General features: G+C 40.0%; 1 protein-coding gene across 3 annotated transcripts in view; it reads left to right on the top strand.

Annotated features, from left to right (window-relative positions):
• Positions 1-19,227, top strand: part of POR (cytochrome p450 oxidoreductase) — a 624,051-nt gene that overhangs the window by 290,447 nt on the left and 314,377 nt on the right. For all 3 annotated transcript variants that reach the window (XM_085649617.1, XM_085649618.1, XM_085649616.1), the window contains one exon: positions 18,540-18,668. In XM_085649617.1, coding sequence (XP_085505743.1) covers positions 18,540-18,668 — 129 coding nt within the window. The remainder of the gene's footprint in view (positions 1-18,539; positions 18,669-19,227) is intronic.

The raw sequence follows: 19,227 nt of genomic DNA, 5'->3' as shown, positions 1-19,227 counted from the left end.
GAAACTGCTGCATGATATCCGGTCAGAACTTTCTGGTGGTACCAGCTGAGGAGCCCTATTTATTTATTTACAAAGTTTTATGTAGCGCAAACAAGATCCCGAAGGATATCTGAGCGCTTTACAAAAGGATGGAAGGAAGGTAATAAATGCAATATCGACATCAATAAGAATAAAAACAAAACACAAGAATGCCACAACAAAGAAACCAATGATCAAAGGATCGGAAACAGACTAAGGCCCAAGCGCGACCCGCAAGCAGATTAGCGCTCGGGTATAAACATGCAACAACAATAAAAGGCACTTAACTGGCTGCGAAACAGCGAAGAAAGAGGAACGACAGCCAAGATGGAGGACATATGTAGTTGACATGGACACTGTTGATGGACTTCCTGGACATTGCCCCTTGGGCCTATGGGATTTGTAGTCCTGCTCGTGTTTTCTGCTTTATTATAATATTGTTGTGGTTTTTAGGTCTCGCCTGAGACAGCGCTTTAGCGCTGCTCTGGCGAGACTTATAGTAAGCACTTTTGGAAGTGCAAACGAGTGCTTTCAGGCCGCCAACTACTGTGCATGTGTGCCGGGCGCGCGCACCATTTGGCAGCCTGAAAGCACTCGTTGTCTTTCACTTTCTCGGCCGCTTTGATGTTTCCGCTTCAGTGCGCTCTTGTTGTTATTCGGCCGCGACTGCTTCCACCCCCTCCCCTCCCCCCCCCCCCCCCCCCCTTTGCTCCTCAGACCGGCTGGATCTTGCAGGCTGATCTCGCTTCTTTATCAGAAATGTTATCGCTTGTCAGGATCACAGTATTGCTTGTTCCTACTGCAGGCACGACGTACTTTTGTTTACATTCAACTTTCCAAACAGCCTATCACGGTAGAGCGCTATTCCAAACTGAGCCTTCCTTTTCCCCAGCGAGCGCATTGCTCATCTGACCCCCCCCCTACTGATTTTTTCACACATAGTTTTGCCTTAATTCCAGCACACTAAAATGAAATCACTCGGGCGAACTCTTTCACAGTGAGTTACATTTTTCTTTCCATCAGAGCTGTCAGCGCTTTCCTGTTTGCTTCCCAGTGGATATTCGGTCCATTGTGATCAGCGCGGCACGTCCCTTCTTGTTTACAAATCACCCCTCCCTATCTCCTCAGCAAACTTGGAGTTCCTCTTTGTTCAAATTACAGGGGCTCCTTGCATGTCACTTCCCAGGCTAGTTTTTTGGGGCAGCTTCAGCTGCATACAAAAATGGGGACTGCACATGCATTTTTTAAAACTTTTAAGTACACAAACGGAGAGGGTTGAGGCTGATTAGAACCGCACCTAACAAATACTAGTGGTTAATGTAAATAACTCAAAGATAGTGCACGAAACCAGAGAGTACTACCCTCTTTACTCTCAACAATGTGGGACAAAGTCCTACAACAACATATGAATACACAAGAGGTTCAGCACTATACACTTATGTAAAGTCTCCTAGTATTTAAACACTTTTGTATCTTTTCAAAGTGACAAATAAACTCATGATAAAGCATACGACACATATAGCATGTTGAGTTTTTCTTCTTTATTGATTTTGAGTGAAGATTTCTTCCATGTCATATTTCATATTTTCATAATCATAGCCAACGCGTTTCGTCTCCCATGAGACTTCTTCAGGGCTATCAAAAGAACATATACGAAAATTTTTTTTTTAAAAACACTACTACCATCTTTGGACATAGTTTAAAAATAGTTTCTTGATTCCTTTACAAAACCAAAATATAACATTCTTTATATATAATTCGAAATTGACCATATCTTTCACAGAGCGTTTTACATGCACAGATAGAGGGCCTAGCCTATGCAAGGCAAAAGAAAGAGATATCAGTCTTGATGATTCTCAGTAATAACTATTCTCTACATTGTCAATTTCATTGCTGGTTATCTCGCTTATTTATAAAACACATTCAAAGGCTATTTTAGTACATCTAACTTCATTAAGAGGTGCACAATGATATTTACTCTAATGTCACATCTTCATTGTCCGCATTCTATGTTCAGATTTTGATATATGTCACTGAAATCATGCAGGGCAGACAAGCTAGGTATTGCATGGTTCGATAATCTGAATACATTCTATCTGCATTTTACATCTGAACCGTTTCATTTAATCTGAGTTGATCAAATGCAGAACAGGAATACACATTATCATCGCTATTGCATGTCATCCTCTACAGCCATATCTAATTCGCATACCTCAATAAAATAGTGAGTGTACTTCTTTTCAATCTCGCCGTTCTTTTGGATATGGTTTTCAAGATGCAGGTTTTGTCTTGGTCATAGAGTATTCTATAATAAATGTATTTATACAACCTATAAATATTCATTCGATAATTGTTACGTTCCTGATTTTATACTTAGTCACGTATTACCTCTACATATCAAAATACATTATATTTGCATTTTACATCTGAACCGCTTCACTTAATCTAAGTTGAATAAATGCAGAACAGGAATACACATTATCATTGCTATTGCATGTCATCCCCTACAGCCATATCTAATTCGCATACCTCAATAAAATAGTGAGTGTACTTCTTTTCAGTCTCGCCGTTCTCTTGGATATGGTTTTCAAGATGCAGGTTTTATCTTGGTCATAGAGTATTCTATAATAAATGTATTTATACAGCCTTTAAATGTTCATTCAATGATTGTTACGTTCCTAATTTTATACTTAGCCACGTCTTGCCTCTACATATCAAAATGATTTTATGCTTGTCCATTTAATCAGTTATACTGTCCATCTACTGATGGCCTAAACTTTTTTTTTATATAAAGAATAAAACCATACTACACAATCACGTAATATCATCGCTAAAAATAAATATTAAAACATACACTTCATTTTAAAAGCTATAATATGTAGCATGTTTGAAGATGGATCAGTACTGTAGTTACATTTGGGGCTTAAAATATTGTCAAATTTATCTTTGAAAAGATGACAGTGAAACAGATAAATTTCACAACTAATGAAGAAATATTATTCTATTATCCCATTAATTTCACAGGATAACACAGACAAGAATGCATTTGCTTTGTTAAAGAGCAATGAGCGTCTAATAGCGCATATCGTCTCCCATGAGTGTAAACATGATCGTGATGCTAATTGAGAGTCTTCTCTTTAAATATAATTGATTAAAAGGCCAGATGCCGTGAAAATAACAGCCTATATGATTCCAATAATACCAGTTAAGGAACATCGCTCCAATTATGATCATGTTGGCATGTATTAAGCAATCTCCTCATCTGTTCATATGAATGCGGAGTAAACTGTACACGCGTGTAGCAGAAAGTAACAGGAGTGGGAACTAATTGTGAGGATCGTACCTCCTGCTACTGTTCATGCCCCGCCTATCCCGTGTAGGTATAGAGTGCTCGTGAAATAGGTTGCATCTATTAAAAATAAAGATGAAGCACATACATCTATTTTTACAATTACGCTAGTTAGGCTGTAAGAAATCAATATGACAACCAAGTTCTCCTCATTTAAAACTGCAGCTATATCAAACCTATGTTACTTTTAAGTTTAACAAGGCTTCTCTGTCTATTTAACTTACTTGTGACAGTCTGGTAACCACCAACTCAGATCATAATTTCAGCGAAGCCGTATGCGTATTAGTCTCGGCTTTTTAAATGCAGCGCCCGACAGTGTCAGTGTCACGTGCCCTGTACGTCATTTAAAATGTTTGTCAAAGGTGCTGGTGCAAAACTGTCGGCCATCTTGGAACGATGTAGAAATCCCGTGTATTGTGAATATCATCACATGCATTCAAATACTGAATGAACGCTAATTCAAATATCCTGAATAGCATAACAAGTGTATGCTTTTTCTTATTGTAGTTAGTAATTTAGTTTCTTTCATTTAGTTTTATGACAATTATGACCATGTCATGTGTCTTACATGACATACCAGTGCATTTTGTTGAAGGTATCTGAGTTACTGGTGCGGCCATCTTAAAAAAGTGGCATGATTATCTACTCGCCATATATCTTAAAAAACAAGTGAAGGCAAGTCACCCTGTTATAAACGCCATTCCAAGTATATATTTACAATTTTATCCGAGTTCGATAACTCGCAATTCAGTGTGTTGTAGGTATCAATAAATACGACGTCGTGTATTTCGTCATAGGTATGGGGGCTACTGGTGCGGCCATCTTAGAGTGGCAAAGTGATCTATTGTGTTGAGGCCATATATCTTAATAGGCATTTTTTAAAACTTTTAATCAGCCCGACTAGGGCCAGGCTTTATCTTTGGCAGCCGCATGCTTTTGCTGCCTGTTAAATCTTTATAGAGAAAGCACGCTTCCCTGGGAGCACAACACCCGATCCCCCGTCGCAGGCTCCCTGTGCGTTTACCTCCAGTGGAGAGACATGTGCAGAATTGTTTGTCGTGTCAAGATCTGGTGCCGCGTACTTTGATTGTGGTATGAGCGCCTCAACAAACTTAGTTTTTTAAATATATTTTAATATATTCGTTAAACATCAGGCACGCCTTTTTCATTTCATGCACCTGCTGTTTGAGCAGTGCTACAGGGAGAGGGCGGGTATATGGACACTATTTATTTGTTGTAACTCCCTCGGGCCGTCCCACTGCTCAGTCAGTGCTTGTGTTTTTTTTTTTTTTTGGTTTAACATGACACATCCACAACAATGGCGCCTGCTGCCCGCAGCCCACTCTGGTCCCGGGCGCCATGCGTTATTTAGGTTTCAGGCCCGTTTTTACAAGAACATGGGATTTCAGGACTACTTTGTTTGTTCGAGCACTTAAACGGAGCACCTATAAAGAAAAGCGCTTGTATTTTGCGAATCCAGATCTCAACAATACTGAGCGCTCCACTACCCCTTCCCGCCCCCCCCCTCCCCCACTGCCTCTGCAGGCTTCAATAACAGTAAGACATGCCCTGTCTGCTGCCATGCGCTTTTGTGGTTTAATGAGTGCCCGTTTGTTAAGTGTTTGTGAAATAATGCCAAATCTGTTAAAATAGTAGGTGTAGTAAGTAAGACCATCCAACAATTCTCCATCAGTTGGCAAGTAAGGGGCCATGCTGGAATGGTAAACTCCAATTCCGGACTACTTAACTATTGGCCTGCCCACTGTTTAATCTGGGAAAGATGGTGCTTGCGTGTGCCTGTGGAGAAGGGAAAAAATAATCAAAAATGTATGTTCGCGCGGCTCTTAAGTATGCACCAATAATAATTTTCATACAATTTTTAAGACCTAAATGTTCCGCTAAGGCACTTCGCATATGCTATTTGTACCCTCAAAGGTCCTTAGGCCCTGAGAAGTGAAAGGTGATTGGTGAGAGCAAGTTCTGCTAAGACATTTATCATTTATGGAGACCGCTGTCCTACTCATACTAGTTTGGGCTTATGTGGATGTTTTTGGGGAGCATGGACCAAATTGGCGGCCCAATGTACTACCCTAAGGTCACTGGTTTGAGGCCCTGTGGTTCCAATCAATCTTCAGTTTGTAAATGCTCAGTCACTACTGGTAAATAAATATTTGAGTGCGTAGACTTTAGCATGTGAACTGCCATAGCCGCGAAGAAATGGAAAACAGGAGTGAGGATAGTATTTAATGTTCTTTGCGGCTCTTGTTCTGTGAGATTTCATGCAGCTGAAAGCAGCCCCGTCCTGTACACATTTTTTCTAGGTGTCCGAAGCAGACCTGCTGGCTGAGACCCTCTTGGTTACTCAGCGAGTCTGTTTCATTTTTGAAACATTTCTTCCACCAGCCTGTTAATTTGTAAATGCATGAAGGCAGGGGGAAGGTAAGATTCTTTCTGTTTCTCTTGTAAGCCATGGGCCGGACATTGGAGGAGGGGGAGGGTTAGAGCCGGCCACGGTATTCGAAACAAGAATAATCTTACCTCCCCCCTTGTCTTCATGCATTTACGAATTAACAGGCTGAAAGACAAAATGTTGCAAAAATGAAACCGACTCGCTAAGTAACCAAGAGTGTCTCAGTCAGCAGGTCTGCTTCTGACACCTCTGGAAACTTTCAAGGCAGCTCTAATCACTGTGCCTCCTGCAGAGCCCGGAACTTGCACAGTAATTATCTACCGAGTGCGGGAAGCACGAGTCACCTACAAAGCATTGTGAGGGAAGCCGTTAACAACAAGCATTTGCAATGCAATAGGTCTCGCAGTTACACGAGTTAAAGCTATTGGCATTGTAAATGACAATGCCAATAGGCATTGTTATTTGCAATGTCAATAGCTCAAACTCGCGTAAATGCGAGACCTAATGCATTGCAAATGCTTGTTCTTTTATCCTTTGGGAAAACAAAAATGAAGTTATTGTTTTTCTGGCTACTGAAATATTGGTTTGGAAATAAAGCGTAGAGAGAAAAGCATAATCGGAGCCTCCGGTCCTGACATAGAAATAGGTTTCAAGGTTTAGATGCCAGAACCATGAAGACTCACCTGAGCGAGGCTTGTGGAAGCCGACTGAATTGCGTAGGACAAGGGATTTTCTGTAGTGTTGAGAATTTAGAGTATTTGAGTGGTGGGTTTGATTTAATGAAATCGCTATGGACTATACAGCTATATTTCAATTAAACTCTTGAGGCCACCGACAGCCAAAGAATGCGACAGGAAAGGCTCTGGCATGTGCTGATTTTGCAGCACACATCAAAATGTAAATACTCAATGAACCGTATTCATTCAGCAGTTAGGAAAGCAAAAATGGAGCACCTTTGTTTTGTACTGCTGATGTGTGCCGGAAGCAGCAATTTTAATAGGATCAAGACAAATCAAGACACTTTACTTGGTGATGCACAAATGATAAACATACACAGAAACCTGATCTCCACACATTATCATTTGTGTGCTATATAGTTCTATCACAAAAACTGTATGTCTTTGCAAAGTTAGTGGCAATTTTAATGGAAAATGTGTGGTCGGTGAATGACAGTGCGATACCACACAATGCTTTAATTTAAGTTTAAAAAAATTGCCACTCCTCATGTCCGGTAAAAGTAGGTGGCTCACAAAATGTTATCTTTCTAAAAAAAAAAAAAAAAAAAAGTGGGTCCAGGTTCTGAAACGTTTGGCATCCACTGTCTTACTATAAAATCTAGACCATGTGTTATTTCTTTGAGTTTATCTCAGTTTACTCAGGTACTGGTAACAGCTTCTACATGCATTTGAAAGTGAACTATAATACCCTCATAGTCTATTATTCTATTCATGCCTGATATTGTCCCCAATACTAAAATTATGTTGGGGTATTTTCAACATCTCCTTTTGGTAACTTGCCGTTTAAAAAGCTTTCTTTCAAGGGGGCGTGGCTTGCGCGCCGCTGCGAGATGGCGGACTGCGCTTGAGCTCTGTGCCGAGCGAGGGCCGACGGTGGCTTAGTTGCCGCTTCGGACTGCCCCGTACATTTCAGAAGTTGGCCCCATGATTATGACGCTGCCGAGTGTGTTATGAGGGAGTTTTCCTGAGCTTTGAAGCTGCCGGCGACCACATTTCGGGCGTCTTGAGGTGGCGCTCGGTGTTTTCACGAGCGGCCGCCATTTTGATTCCTCACTGGCGGAGATGTTTTTTCTCCTCAACACGACGACGTTACTGCTACAAACTTGCCAGGAATGAGGACAAACAAGAGCTGGTGACAATTTTCACACTTTAAGTCTTTATTGATTTTTTCTTTCCTCCTGTTGCTTTGCTGCCTATTGTGAGAATATTTTTGGTTGTCTTCTAATATACCTCTCGTCAGAGCACCGCCAATGTCTTTATATGGGGCTTCTTTGCTCTATGTTTCCCTGCTTCTTGGTTGTTTCTGGGTGTCGAAAGGCGTCCTCTTGGTACCTGCAGGGCATGATATTTTTGTGATGGGGTTCCTTTCCCTGACCTTGTAAGCCCGCCATTATTATTGTCCTGTTCTTTTTGCTGAAAGTGCGCTCTCCATTTTTGCTCGTTTCCTTATTGCACATTGAGTTTTTCTACATCCTCTGGAATTTCCTTCCCTTAATCTATCTGAAGGGGTGTATTTTGCTCCTGCTGAGGTGGTGTGCTCTATGGCTGCGAATATGGGCCCGTCACCAAATGCTAAAGACGCATCTCTCTTAAGAGGTCCAAACAGGTATCCCCTACACCTGAGTCTGTTCAAAAGGACACCAACTCCACTCTTGAGACTATCCTGACGCGCCTTAATGAGGTCCATGAAATTGCTCAGTCTACCAAGACTAACACAGATTTACTGCAAGTGGAGGTTTTAGCCATCAGGAATGATTTCAAGGCCCTTTCCCTTCGTGTTTCAGACACAGAAGCACGTATTAGTGGCGCAGAGAATACCATGCAAAAGCAATCTAGATCTCTCTGCCAGTTAGAGCGCTCAATGGCAGCATTGCGGAAAGACCTCACTGAACAAGAGGATCGTAACCGCAGATCTAATCTGCGCATTTTTGGTCTTCCAGAGGATGTTGAGAAAGATGCATCTTCTATGATTGATTTCCTTTATCAATGGATTCCTTCTACTCTGCAAATTTCTTTCCAAAGAGATTTTGAGCTGGAACCTGCACACCGTGTTCCCACCTTTCGCCCTAAGTCTGCTACGCAACCAAGAGCGATAATTTTTAAGCCACTGCGCCATCAGCATACAGAACAAATTCTGGCTCATATGCGGAAGGTTAGAGTTGTCTCTTGGAATGGCCATCGCATTTCCATTTCTCAAGACTTTGCCAGAGACACGGTAATAAGGAGGAAGGGCTTTCTTAATCTCCGGAAGCGTCTATCTGAGATGAATATCCCCTTCTCTTTTGCTGGCCCTTCAAAATTCTGCATTACTTTCAAAGGTCGCTCCAAAATCTTCGATGAACCTGCTGAATTGGCCTCGTTTTTGGATAATCAGATGGAGCTACAGATGGAACTTCAAATGGAGGCCTCGCTTGATCCTGGTTCCTCTGGCACCTGATGCGGTTATATATAACTGCAATGAGTTTTCTTCTTTTCCAGTTCTATTAAGTTTAGTCTTTTTTAGATCTGCGAGGTGGTCCTATTGTCCACTGTTCTTGGTGTGCTTTTGTCGTCTTTTGGTGCTCCCTTCCTATCGTTATGGTGTAGTGGTCTATTATTGTCGTTAGATCTACTGTATGTATCTTCCAATATTCCGAAGTAGTGTTTCTTGATAGTTTGACTTCACTCCTGCTCGCTTGTCGTCCTTATTACTCTTCCTTCCTAATTTGTCTTTCTACATATTAGCTCCTGGTCCGTTTTTTATCCCACTGTATGACTTCTTTTATTTTTTTCGAATTTTTGTGTGAGACTTGGTCTTTTCTCTCTTTGTTTTTGGTCTTTCTGACTGATGGTCGTCTTTTGTTGTCTTGTATTTATGGAGTACGCCATTGTTTATTAAATGTATTGGTGTATAGATTGGTTACATAATTGATTCATAGATGCTTATTAGATGCTTATTAATTGCTATAATTAGAGTTAATCTTTTTTTTTTCTGTATAGTTACTGTTTATATCTATTTCACTGCTATATCATTGATTGGTTTGTTTATTTATTATTATTAATTGGCTTTTTCGACTAGGTCGGAATTCTATAGCTGTATTGTAATTGATAGGCTTATGTTTCTTTACTTCCATGTTCATATGTTTAAAATACTCTCGCCTCTTTTAGTTAAATTGAGTTTATCGGGTTCTATATATTTGTGGACAGTTATCTATAAGCCTATCTATAGATTTTACATATTTATATATAGTCTCATTTCTCTTATTTATCTGCCATAGGGCTTCATTGATTGTTATATTGATCTGTTACTACATGCCATTCTCTACTATGTTTCATTTATTTTCTTCATAATGTACCATATAGTCTGCTTTGGAATGTATTTCTTTCTCTTTATTCTTTTTCGCTTTTCATGATGTCTGCTTTGGTTTTGCTCTACCTAATAGTGATGATAGCTTTTAGCTCATTTTTCATCAGCTCTTATTGATTGCATAAGTTATTTCTCTCTTTTCTGCTTTTTCCACTTTTTTATGATATATTGTATGTGTTACCTATTTATCAACTTGGTTAAAACATGTCGCCTTTATAGACTTACATGTTGTACTGTTTCTAGAAAACTATAATTAATTCTAGTTCATATCTTTCAGATAGTTCTTCTTTTTAAATATGCATAATCATCTATGTACTGTTTTGGGGCTATTTATGCTGATGGTTTTTATTCCTCATGTTGGTTCGCTTGCTCATTTTCCCATGTTCCCCCTTGTATGAATTTGGTCTTTTTCAGACCTTCCTTGTGGGCCCTTCTCTCTCTTTTTCTGTTTATTTTCTTGCTTTCTTTTTCCTCTTCTTTCTCCTTTTCTCTTCGGATTTCCTCCTTGGATTCTCCCTGTTTCGTGTTGGTGCCTAGTGTCTGGAGGCGAGTTTTCTTGGATGTTGTAGTTCATATATCATATATGAAATATCTTTTTCTCCTGTTATTGGCTCTATGTCTGGATTGAATATACTTTCCCTTAATGTTAAAGGGTTAAATCACCCAGTTAAAAGGTCAAAGATTTTAGACTACTGCAAGTCGCTTTCTTCGGATCTGGTCCTTTTTCAAGAGACAAAGGTCTCTGCCAAGGAGGCGTTATTTCTGAAGAAAGAATGGGTTTCTGATGTTGCTTGTTCAGATGCTTGTGGTAAAAGAAATGGGGTAATTACTTTAGTTTCTAAACACTCTGGTTTGTCTATCGTTTCCTCTGAACAGGATACAGAGGGACGTTGGTTACTATCTAAGGTGTCTGATGGTAATGTTGATCTCTTTGTCATGAATATTTATGCCCCTAACAAGGATGATCCGTCTTTTTGGAAAGCAATCGCCAAAAAGCTAAATGACACACCTCATTCTGGTAATCTTATTGTAGGTGGAGACTTTAACTTACCAATGGATCCTATCTTAGATAGAAATTCTGCCTTTAACTTTCGTCCCCCTCAAGCACATAAACAAATGATTAATATGTGTTCTCTGATCCATCTTCAGGATGTCTGGCGTCTTCATAATCCCACTGGCAGTGACTTCTCCTTTTTTTCTTCCCCTCATTCGTCCTTTTCACGCATTGATTATCTTTTGGTTCACTCCTCTCTTGTTCAATCTTCCTCATCTCCGTTTATTCATCCTATTTTAATTTCAGACCATGCCGCGGTGACTTTCACACTTATGTCTTTTGCTCCTAGGGCGAGATCTTGATCTTGGAGGAGACTAAACACAGAAATCTTACATGATGATTCCCAGGTTCGAGAGTTTTCCAATGATATTGAGACGTTTTTCCTTGAGAATGTTGGTTCAGTCAGCTCCCCTGTTGTTCTCTGGGACTCTTTTAAATGCACTTTCCGTGGTCAGGTCATTAAATGTATGTCAAGGAGAAACCCTACCATTAAAAAGGAGCTCACGGACTTAGCAGATGAGATTAAACGTCCGGAATCTCTTTTTCGACATTCTAAGGATAAGTCATGCCTACAATCTATTAAGAATTTAAAATATACGTACAATACGATAGTCACTAAGAGAGCTCATATTGGTCTTCAGGCTCAGAAATCTAAGAAGTTGCTGTTAAAAAATCGTGCGGGCAAGATTCTTGCAGCTACATTAAAGTTCCAGGAATCTTCTTATAAATCTTCCCAAATCTCTTCTATTACTGACCATCTTGGTAAGAAAAAATTTCAGACTGAAGAAATTCTTAAGGTCTTTCGCGATTTCTATAATAATTTATATACCCCCTCTACTCAAGCTTCTTTTGAACAATGCCAGGAGTTCTTAAAGACAGTTCCTTTGAAAGCTGTATCGGAGGAAGATAATAACTCATTGAATGGCCCGATTACCTCTGACGAAATTATTTCTGCGATTAAAGCCACTCGCTCCGGTAAAGCTCCAGGTCCTGATGGATATCCTATCTTGTTTTATAAAACCTTTATTTCTGTGATTGTTCCGAAACTTCAATCCGTCTTTGATGCTTTTATTAAAGATGGTTCTGTGTCTGGTTCTGCTGCTGATGCTACTATTGTAGTAATTCCCAAAGAGGGGAAAGATCATTCGGACCCCAAACATTTTCGTCCTATTTCACTTCTTAACATGGAAGCTAAGATTTTTGCTAAAATCTTAGCTAAACGCTTAGAATCCTTTATTCCTCAATTGGTTCATCCTTCCCAAACAGGGTTTGTAAAGGGGCGTCTTGCTCGTGATAATATCCGTACTTTTTGTCACATTCTCGGTTCTGCCAGCGATCCAATCTTCCGGCGGCGGCCTTGGCCCTTGATGCTGAAAAGGCCTTTGATAAGGGCTCTTGGCCTTTTTTACGAGCTGTTTTATGTGCACATAATCTTGGTGATTCCTTTATCCGTATGGTTATGTCTCTTTACTCCCGACCTAGAGCTAATATAAGAGTGAATGGAGCTACGTCGTCCTTTTTTAACCTTCGCCAGGGTACTAGACAAGGGTGTCCCTTGTCTCCTCTTCTATTTTTGTTGTCCATTGATCCTCTTCTCAGAATGATTGACGTACATCCAGACATTAAGGGGTTCTCTTTTGGATCTCATCAGATAAAAACAGCTGCTTATGCTGATGATGATCTCATTTTCTCGGACGATATTGCACTGGCCATCCCTGCTATTTCTGATACGATTTCTATTTTCTCAAAGGTTTCAGGATATACCCTGAACAAAGATAAGACAGAGATGTTCCCCTTAAATGCTTACTGTTTCTCCTCTCATATGGGTTCGGCGGGCTTTAAGTGGCAATCTAAGCAACTAAAATATCTGGGTATTTATTTTTGTTCCACCCTTTATGCTACGGTTACTTATAATGAATCTCAAACTATTCTTAAGGTGCGAAGTCTTTTAGAAAATTGGTCTCCGAAGCATATTTCTTGGTGGGGTCGACTCCAAACTCTTAAAATGATAACACCTATTATTAATTTTGTTTCTTCTATGCTTCCGGTAAAGCTCTCTGATTCCTTTTTTCACGAACTTGATTTACTTACTTCCAAATTTTTATGGAATGACAAAAGGGCTAGAATTGCTTATAAATTCTTGCGGAAATCCTACGATATGGGAGGATGTAATCTTCCTGATTGGGGGAAATATCAGTCTGCTTTTCTGGCTTCTCAGGGCGCGCTCTGGTTTTCCTCTCCCTCTATTCATGTTCCAGCTTGGTTGCTAATAGAACAGGAATTGGCCTCCCCTCTTCCGATTACCTCTTTTTTAACCACGAATACCCTTTCTATTCCATTCTCTCGATCTATTATTTTAGACACTATTGCTGCGGTTCGCAAGGTTGATAAGAGAGTGGCGATTCCACTGCATAAAACTAGATGGTCGTCTATTTGGCAGAATTCCAAAATCAAAATTAATATTGATCCAGAGTTGATGTCTTATTGGTCTGGGAAAGGTATCTCACTTGTTAAACATCTTTATGATTCCAACAATGATCCTCTCCCTTTCTCTTCCCTGGCTCAACAATTTTCTTTATCTTAATTTAGATTTTTATACCTTTCTTAAGATAAAGGTAGCACTTACTAAAGTACACCTTCATCCTTCTTCCCCTACGATTACGCTTTTTCAACTATGGATTAGGTCTGGTCATGTAGCATCTAGGATTTATAAATTTTTGTCGTCTTCTACACTTCCTTCTCAAACTGTCGCACAGCAAAAATGGCTGCATCATTTCGATCATAGTGTTACTGGTCATATTTCTTCAGCCACTTGGCAAGATATTGGTAAGTTCTCTCTTCGTAACAAAATCGCCCCCTCATTAATGCAATCTAAGTTTTTCTCTATTAATCTTCTTCACTGGACTCCCACTCGTTTATATTCGTTAAATCTCAAAGAAGACAATCGATGTTGGAGTTGTGGTCTTTCACCAGGCGATTTTCAGCATATGTTCTTTGATTGCTCTCTTCTCCAACCCTTTTGGGGTTTAATTCACAAACACCTCATGATTATCTTTAATATCAAGTTTCAACTCTCTTTTCCATTAATTCTTTTAGGCCCGTTGGCGGCCTCGGTCCCTTTGCCTTTAGATTCCATGGATTTACAACTGTTGGATCTTTTACTAACTATTGCAGTCAAAGTAATTCTCATGGAGTGGAAATCTTTTTCTTCAGTTTCTTACCATACTTGGTGGGCATGGGTTTCCTTTTTACGGAGTGCTCATACGTCAGTTGATCACGCTCACCTCTCTCCTTCTATATCTAATGGTGTGTGGAAGGCCTTCGATACGTACATGGAAATGGCCTCAGAGGAGTTGGTGGAACAATATCCTTTTGATTTGTCTGGTTAATGTTGTCTTAGGTGTTGGGTGAATCCTTTGGAAATCCTTTTCTCTTCTTTCACTTCGTCTTGTCTTTCTTCATCTTTATCCTACTTTTTCCGTCTTTGCTTTCTTCCTTCCTTTCCTTTCATCCCTAAATTAATATCTGATGGTGATACTTTTGATAATCACTTCTCCCGGTTATCCATTGCTTCTTCTCTAATTAACTTATTTCTCTGATATTTACAGATTAATGAATGTAAAGGTGATGTTTTTTATTGTTTAAGCTCGATCCACCATATTGTGTGTTTTAGCTGATATCAATTGTATCACTCTTGCTTGTATCCTACGTTTTCATTTGCTCCTTTTAAAATAATAAATTCTTTTGAAATCAAAAAAAAAAAGCTTTCTTTCAAATTGTGCTACATATCTCAACCTCCTGGATCTCCTACTTTCTTCTTTGGTGCCAAACACCTTACGTTTCTGTTCAACCTTTGTGTGCATCAGTGCAAATGCAGATCTGTACTTTGGAAAGAATGCCTCTTCTACCCTAAGTGAATAACTTCCCTGCAATACGTAGATAATTGTGAAAGAAGAATAAAGTATGAGAAAAAGTGCTCCATGGGGCTTACTCACAAAGGTAGGTATATATGTGTAAGTTTACTAGCAGTACATTTATTCTTACACCTTTGAATAAGTTTATTACCTAGGGCTACTCACAAAATCCAAATGAAAGTTATTTTTAAGTGTAAACTTACACTTTTCGTCCAACCATGAAAAAGGGGATGGAGCCAAAGTTGAGTTCAAACTTACTCCTGTCGAAAAGGAGCAGTAGTAAATCCAGTACCACACATGGCCAACCACTGAAACTGGAACACCCTTTAAGAGAAAATAATAGAGGCGGGAACTTAAAAAGAACCCATTAGGAAATAATGGTGAATTAAATTACTTAAAATCGTTAAAGATATAAATACATATAATTTAGTTTTTAAAAAGTATCAAAAAAGAAAATAAATTGTAATCGCCTTTTTGAAATGTAAAAAGGAATGTAACATTGATATATATTAAAATGTTCTTAAAATTGTTTAAATTCATTCAATACATCAGTTTCATTAATTGATACGTAAAATTATTGTTTTTCTTGTGTGGGATTTTTTGTTCAGGATAATGATAAAAAATGTAGTTTAATATATTTCAATTTTATAGTTAATTTAAAATTAAGTTCATAGTTATGTAACAATATTTTATTTTTGTTCTCCTTTTCTATAAAACAAACATTGACATTACATCTAACAGTGTTATAACCATAGGTGCAGAGTAAATAATTATGTACAACCTTGGTGTCGCAATAGGGAATTCCGGAAGCCATTTGGTATACAATGTTCATCACAGCAAAGTACAAACCCCACCTTGATATAGGGAGGTATCATAGTGTGGATTCAATATCAAACTTCATGCTAAGTTCTGTTCTGGATTTTTGAGAGTACAGCTACATGTGTTCATGTAAGTTTGCTGCTGCCAGTCCCATGTATTTTCTCAAACCCATCAATTCCTCTCCGGGGCGTATAGTTAATCTTTTTGCCCCACCACACTGTTATCCACTGTATTCTTATCTATTCTGACGTCTTTTAATAGTCATTCCTCTGCCAATGCCCACTCAGTCATGTCCCCTTCCACGTACTCACCATAGGTGGCCTTGATGATAGCAAGTAAATTGCAATTCTTCGGGTGACAAACTTATGAGACCTCCTAACCCGCTTGGGTTTGGGGATAATACCGAACACACAATCTTTTAATGAAACATCAGTGTTAATGTTAGTCACTCTACAATATCACCCCCATACCTTCACCGTAGTTTAGTGTAGACCCATATTTCTATTTTATGTGCAAGAATGTGGCCTCGTTCTCATTGCATCAGAGGCAAGCAGTGGCTCTATTGTTGAATATCTTATGGAGCTGCGTGGGGACAAGTTAAGTAGGGTGCAGGATGTGGAAATGAGACCGCCTAAATTGGGCATTACTGGCTATCAGCTGTACCTGTGCACATGTCTGCCATTATTTGTCCGGGAGGGATTCCTGAAGATGCAATCTAACCTTCAGTGGGAAAGAGTGGGAGGGGGTTCCAGGGAGTGAATAATCTTGTCTGTATTAATGGCTTTATATAGGCATGATATCCATTTTCAACCTCAGCCCTTCTCCTGCAACACCTCAAGCGTATCAGACACAGATAACATTGCTGGAAAGTCGATCCATATTTCTTTAACAGTATTTGTTAGTTTTGCAAATTGAAGGAATTTCCCACAACCAATCTCAAATGTGTCACGTGCTTCTCCAAATGTAATGGGTACAGGTCTTCCATCTCAACACATCCTCCTTTGTGACATATACATGTTTAATGTCATTTCACCCACCATATAGGCAATGGAGAAAAGGGGACATTTTAGGAAATATTTTACAGCCAGTTTGCATGCACATGCCAACATTCACACCACATGTGGAGACTTCAATGGTTGATTCCTCTCTTGCATCAAGTGCACAGGAGACAGGGTTATGTGTGTCCTGCAGCAGTTCATTTTCCCAATTATTACCCTCTTTAAACCAATAGGCCGCATGCTGAAGCTGAGCAGCTGTATAGCACAGTTCTAAGTATAGCAATCCTAGTCATCTCTCTATTCTATGTCTTTTTTTTAAAGGGGTAACTGTACCCTGCTCCTCTTCCCAGAACACACCTGTGATAGCAACAGCATAACCAGTTCCTTAAATGTCGACCAGAGGATCGGGCACTCCGAGTTCTGTAAGGTGAACAAGTAGCGTGGGAGAAGCACTATATTGGCAATCCGACCCATCACAGAAACTGGCAGGGTGTTCCAAAATTCCACTGAGGGGGCATAGCCCACAGAGGACCCTCACCTTCTTGTAGAAATGTTACCAAACATAGCCGGCGTCTCAAACAACATGAGGACTGAAATCTGCAGTTGGGTCACGAATAGGAAAATATAATTGGCATACATTAATATATGTGTTGTGTCCCCTATGGAAATTCCTAATATGCTCATGCAGGTGTCTTGCTAAAGGCTCCACCACCAGGGAAAACAACTGGGTTGAGAGCAGGCTCCCCTGCCTAGTACCTCTCCCCACCAATCAGCTATTTTAAACCAGGCCACCCGAGCATACCCTGGTAGACTTTCGTATAACATCCTCTAAATTTGGGTTCAACGCGGCGTTCTTTTTTTTTTCCTAAAATCTGTAGCATATTATCCAATCTAATGTGTCAAATGGTTTTTCTATATCTAGGGCCACGTGGGCACCCTCTAGGTTTGAGTCAGTCGTCGTATGTAGCACACGTTTGAATAGTGTCAAGTTCATAAGCATTTTATGGCTGGGAATAAAGCTGCATTGGTCGGGATGTACCAACTGGGTGATCCATGGCAAAAGTCTATTGGCCAGAATTTTAGCCCTTTGAGCCCAATGGGCGTTGCACGCCTGGATTTTCTCTAGCTCCGTGTTGGAGTACATTTTGATTCCTTTTTTTTCCTAGTAGGAACTATAAAAGTGTACTTTGTGAATAGGAGTGGGCTTACTCTTTTGTGGGTGGCTGGATGTCGTTACCTAGTCCTCCCCTATAACCTGTCCTTACTCTTCTCTAACTCCCTCCTTTGTGATATATATTCCCCATTTCCCAGCCAGACCACCCCCCCTCATATATTTACTACCAATACGTATAGCAACGTGTGTGGAGACTGTGCTGTCAAGGGTGAGATATCTGCACAGAAAAATTTAGGAAAGGCGGGATCGGATTAGTCTAAAGGACAATCTGGCACTGCCTGGTGGGCTGGTCTGACAAGTAAGTGTATGGGCCATTTTTGGGGGGTGATTGTGAGCCTGTTTTACGGTCTGCTGGGCTAGTTTTTACTGTTCATTTCACTGGTATCGTCACAAACATTGCCTGCAGCAAGCTCAAATTCATGCAGTCTTAAATACTAGCAGAACGCTTATACAACATCTTCACAAATTCAAAACTACAATTTGCAAACATGGGTCAGTTTTTTTGGGGGCTATTTAATTCTCTAATGGGGCCATTTTAATTTGTTACTCGGGCCTATTTGAGTCCCAGTCCGGTCCAGAGGACAGGAGCAGTCGTAGGCCTATTCATGTAGTTTCTGAATAGCATTTTGCAGTACGTTTATAATTCTATTGTAGCGTCTCATTGCAGTTTGTGAATAGGCCCCAGTTTGTTAAAATAACATGCTATGTCCTTCTTTCCAGGGAAAAAACATTGTGGTATTTTATGGCTCTCAAACTGGAACAGGTGAAGAGTTTTCCAACCGCCTCTCTAAAGATGCCCACCGTTATGGAATGCGTGGGATGTCTGCTGACCCCGAAGAGTACGAGATGGTAAGAGACAACAGATACTTGACTTTTTTTTTGTCAAAACAGAGGGAAATCCTGAATCCTACTGAAACATACCAAACCTGCTTTATATAAGGAGTAACCCCTTCGCTGCTAGGCCCCAATACCCCCCCCCCCTCCCCCCCCCCCCCCTTCCTGTGCTATGCCTTTTTTGGGCTATTTGGGGTAGTGTGCTTAGGCCCCTGTAACTTTTTGACCACATAAGGTATCCACGCCAAATTTGCGTCCTTTTCTTCCAACATCATGGGGATTCTAAAGGTACCCAGGGTTTGTGGATTCCTCTGGAGGGGTCCCAGAAATTAGCCAAAATACAGCAACATTTTTTTTTTTTTTTTGAAAAATGGGAAAAACGGGCTGCAAATGAAAGCGTCTGGGTTTTTCTCTGCAAATGGTATCAAAAAAGGGTTTGTGGGGCTGAAATCACAATTTTCACAGCTTTTAGGGAATGACAGAATGTTGTCAGAAAACCAAAATTCTTTACCCAGTTTTGGCATTTTTCTGGGACATAGCCTATTTTTGCTATTTTTTGTGCTTTCAACCTCCT

This window comes from Triturus cristatus, chromosome 3_2 (assembly GCF_964204655.1).
Source record: "Triturus cristatus chromosome 3_2, aTriCri1.1, whole genome shotgun sequence".
NCBI classification, from domain to species: domain Eukaryota; kingdom Metazoa; phylum Chordata; class Amphibia; order Caudata; family Salamandridae; genus Triturus; species Triturus cristatus.
This window is presented reverse-complemented; position numbering and strand designations above follow the sequence as displayed.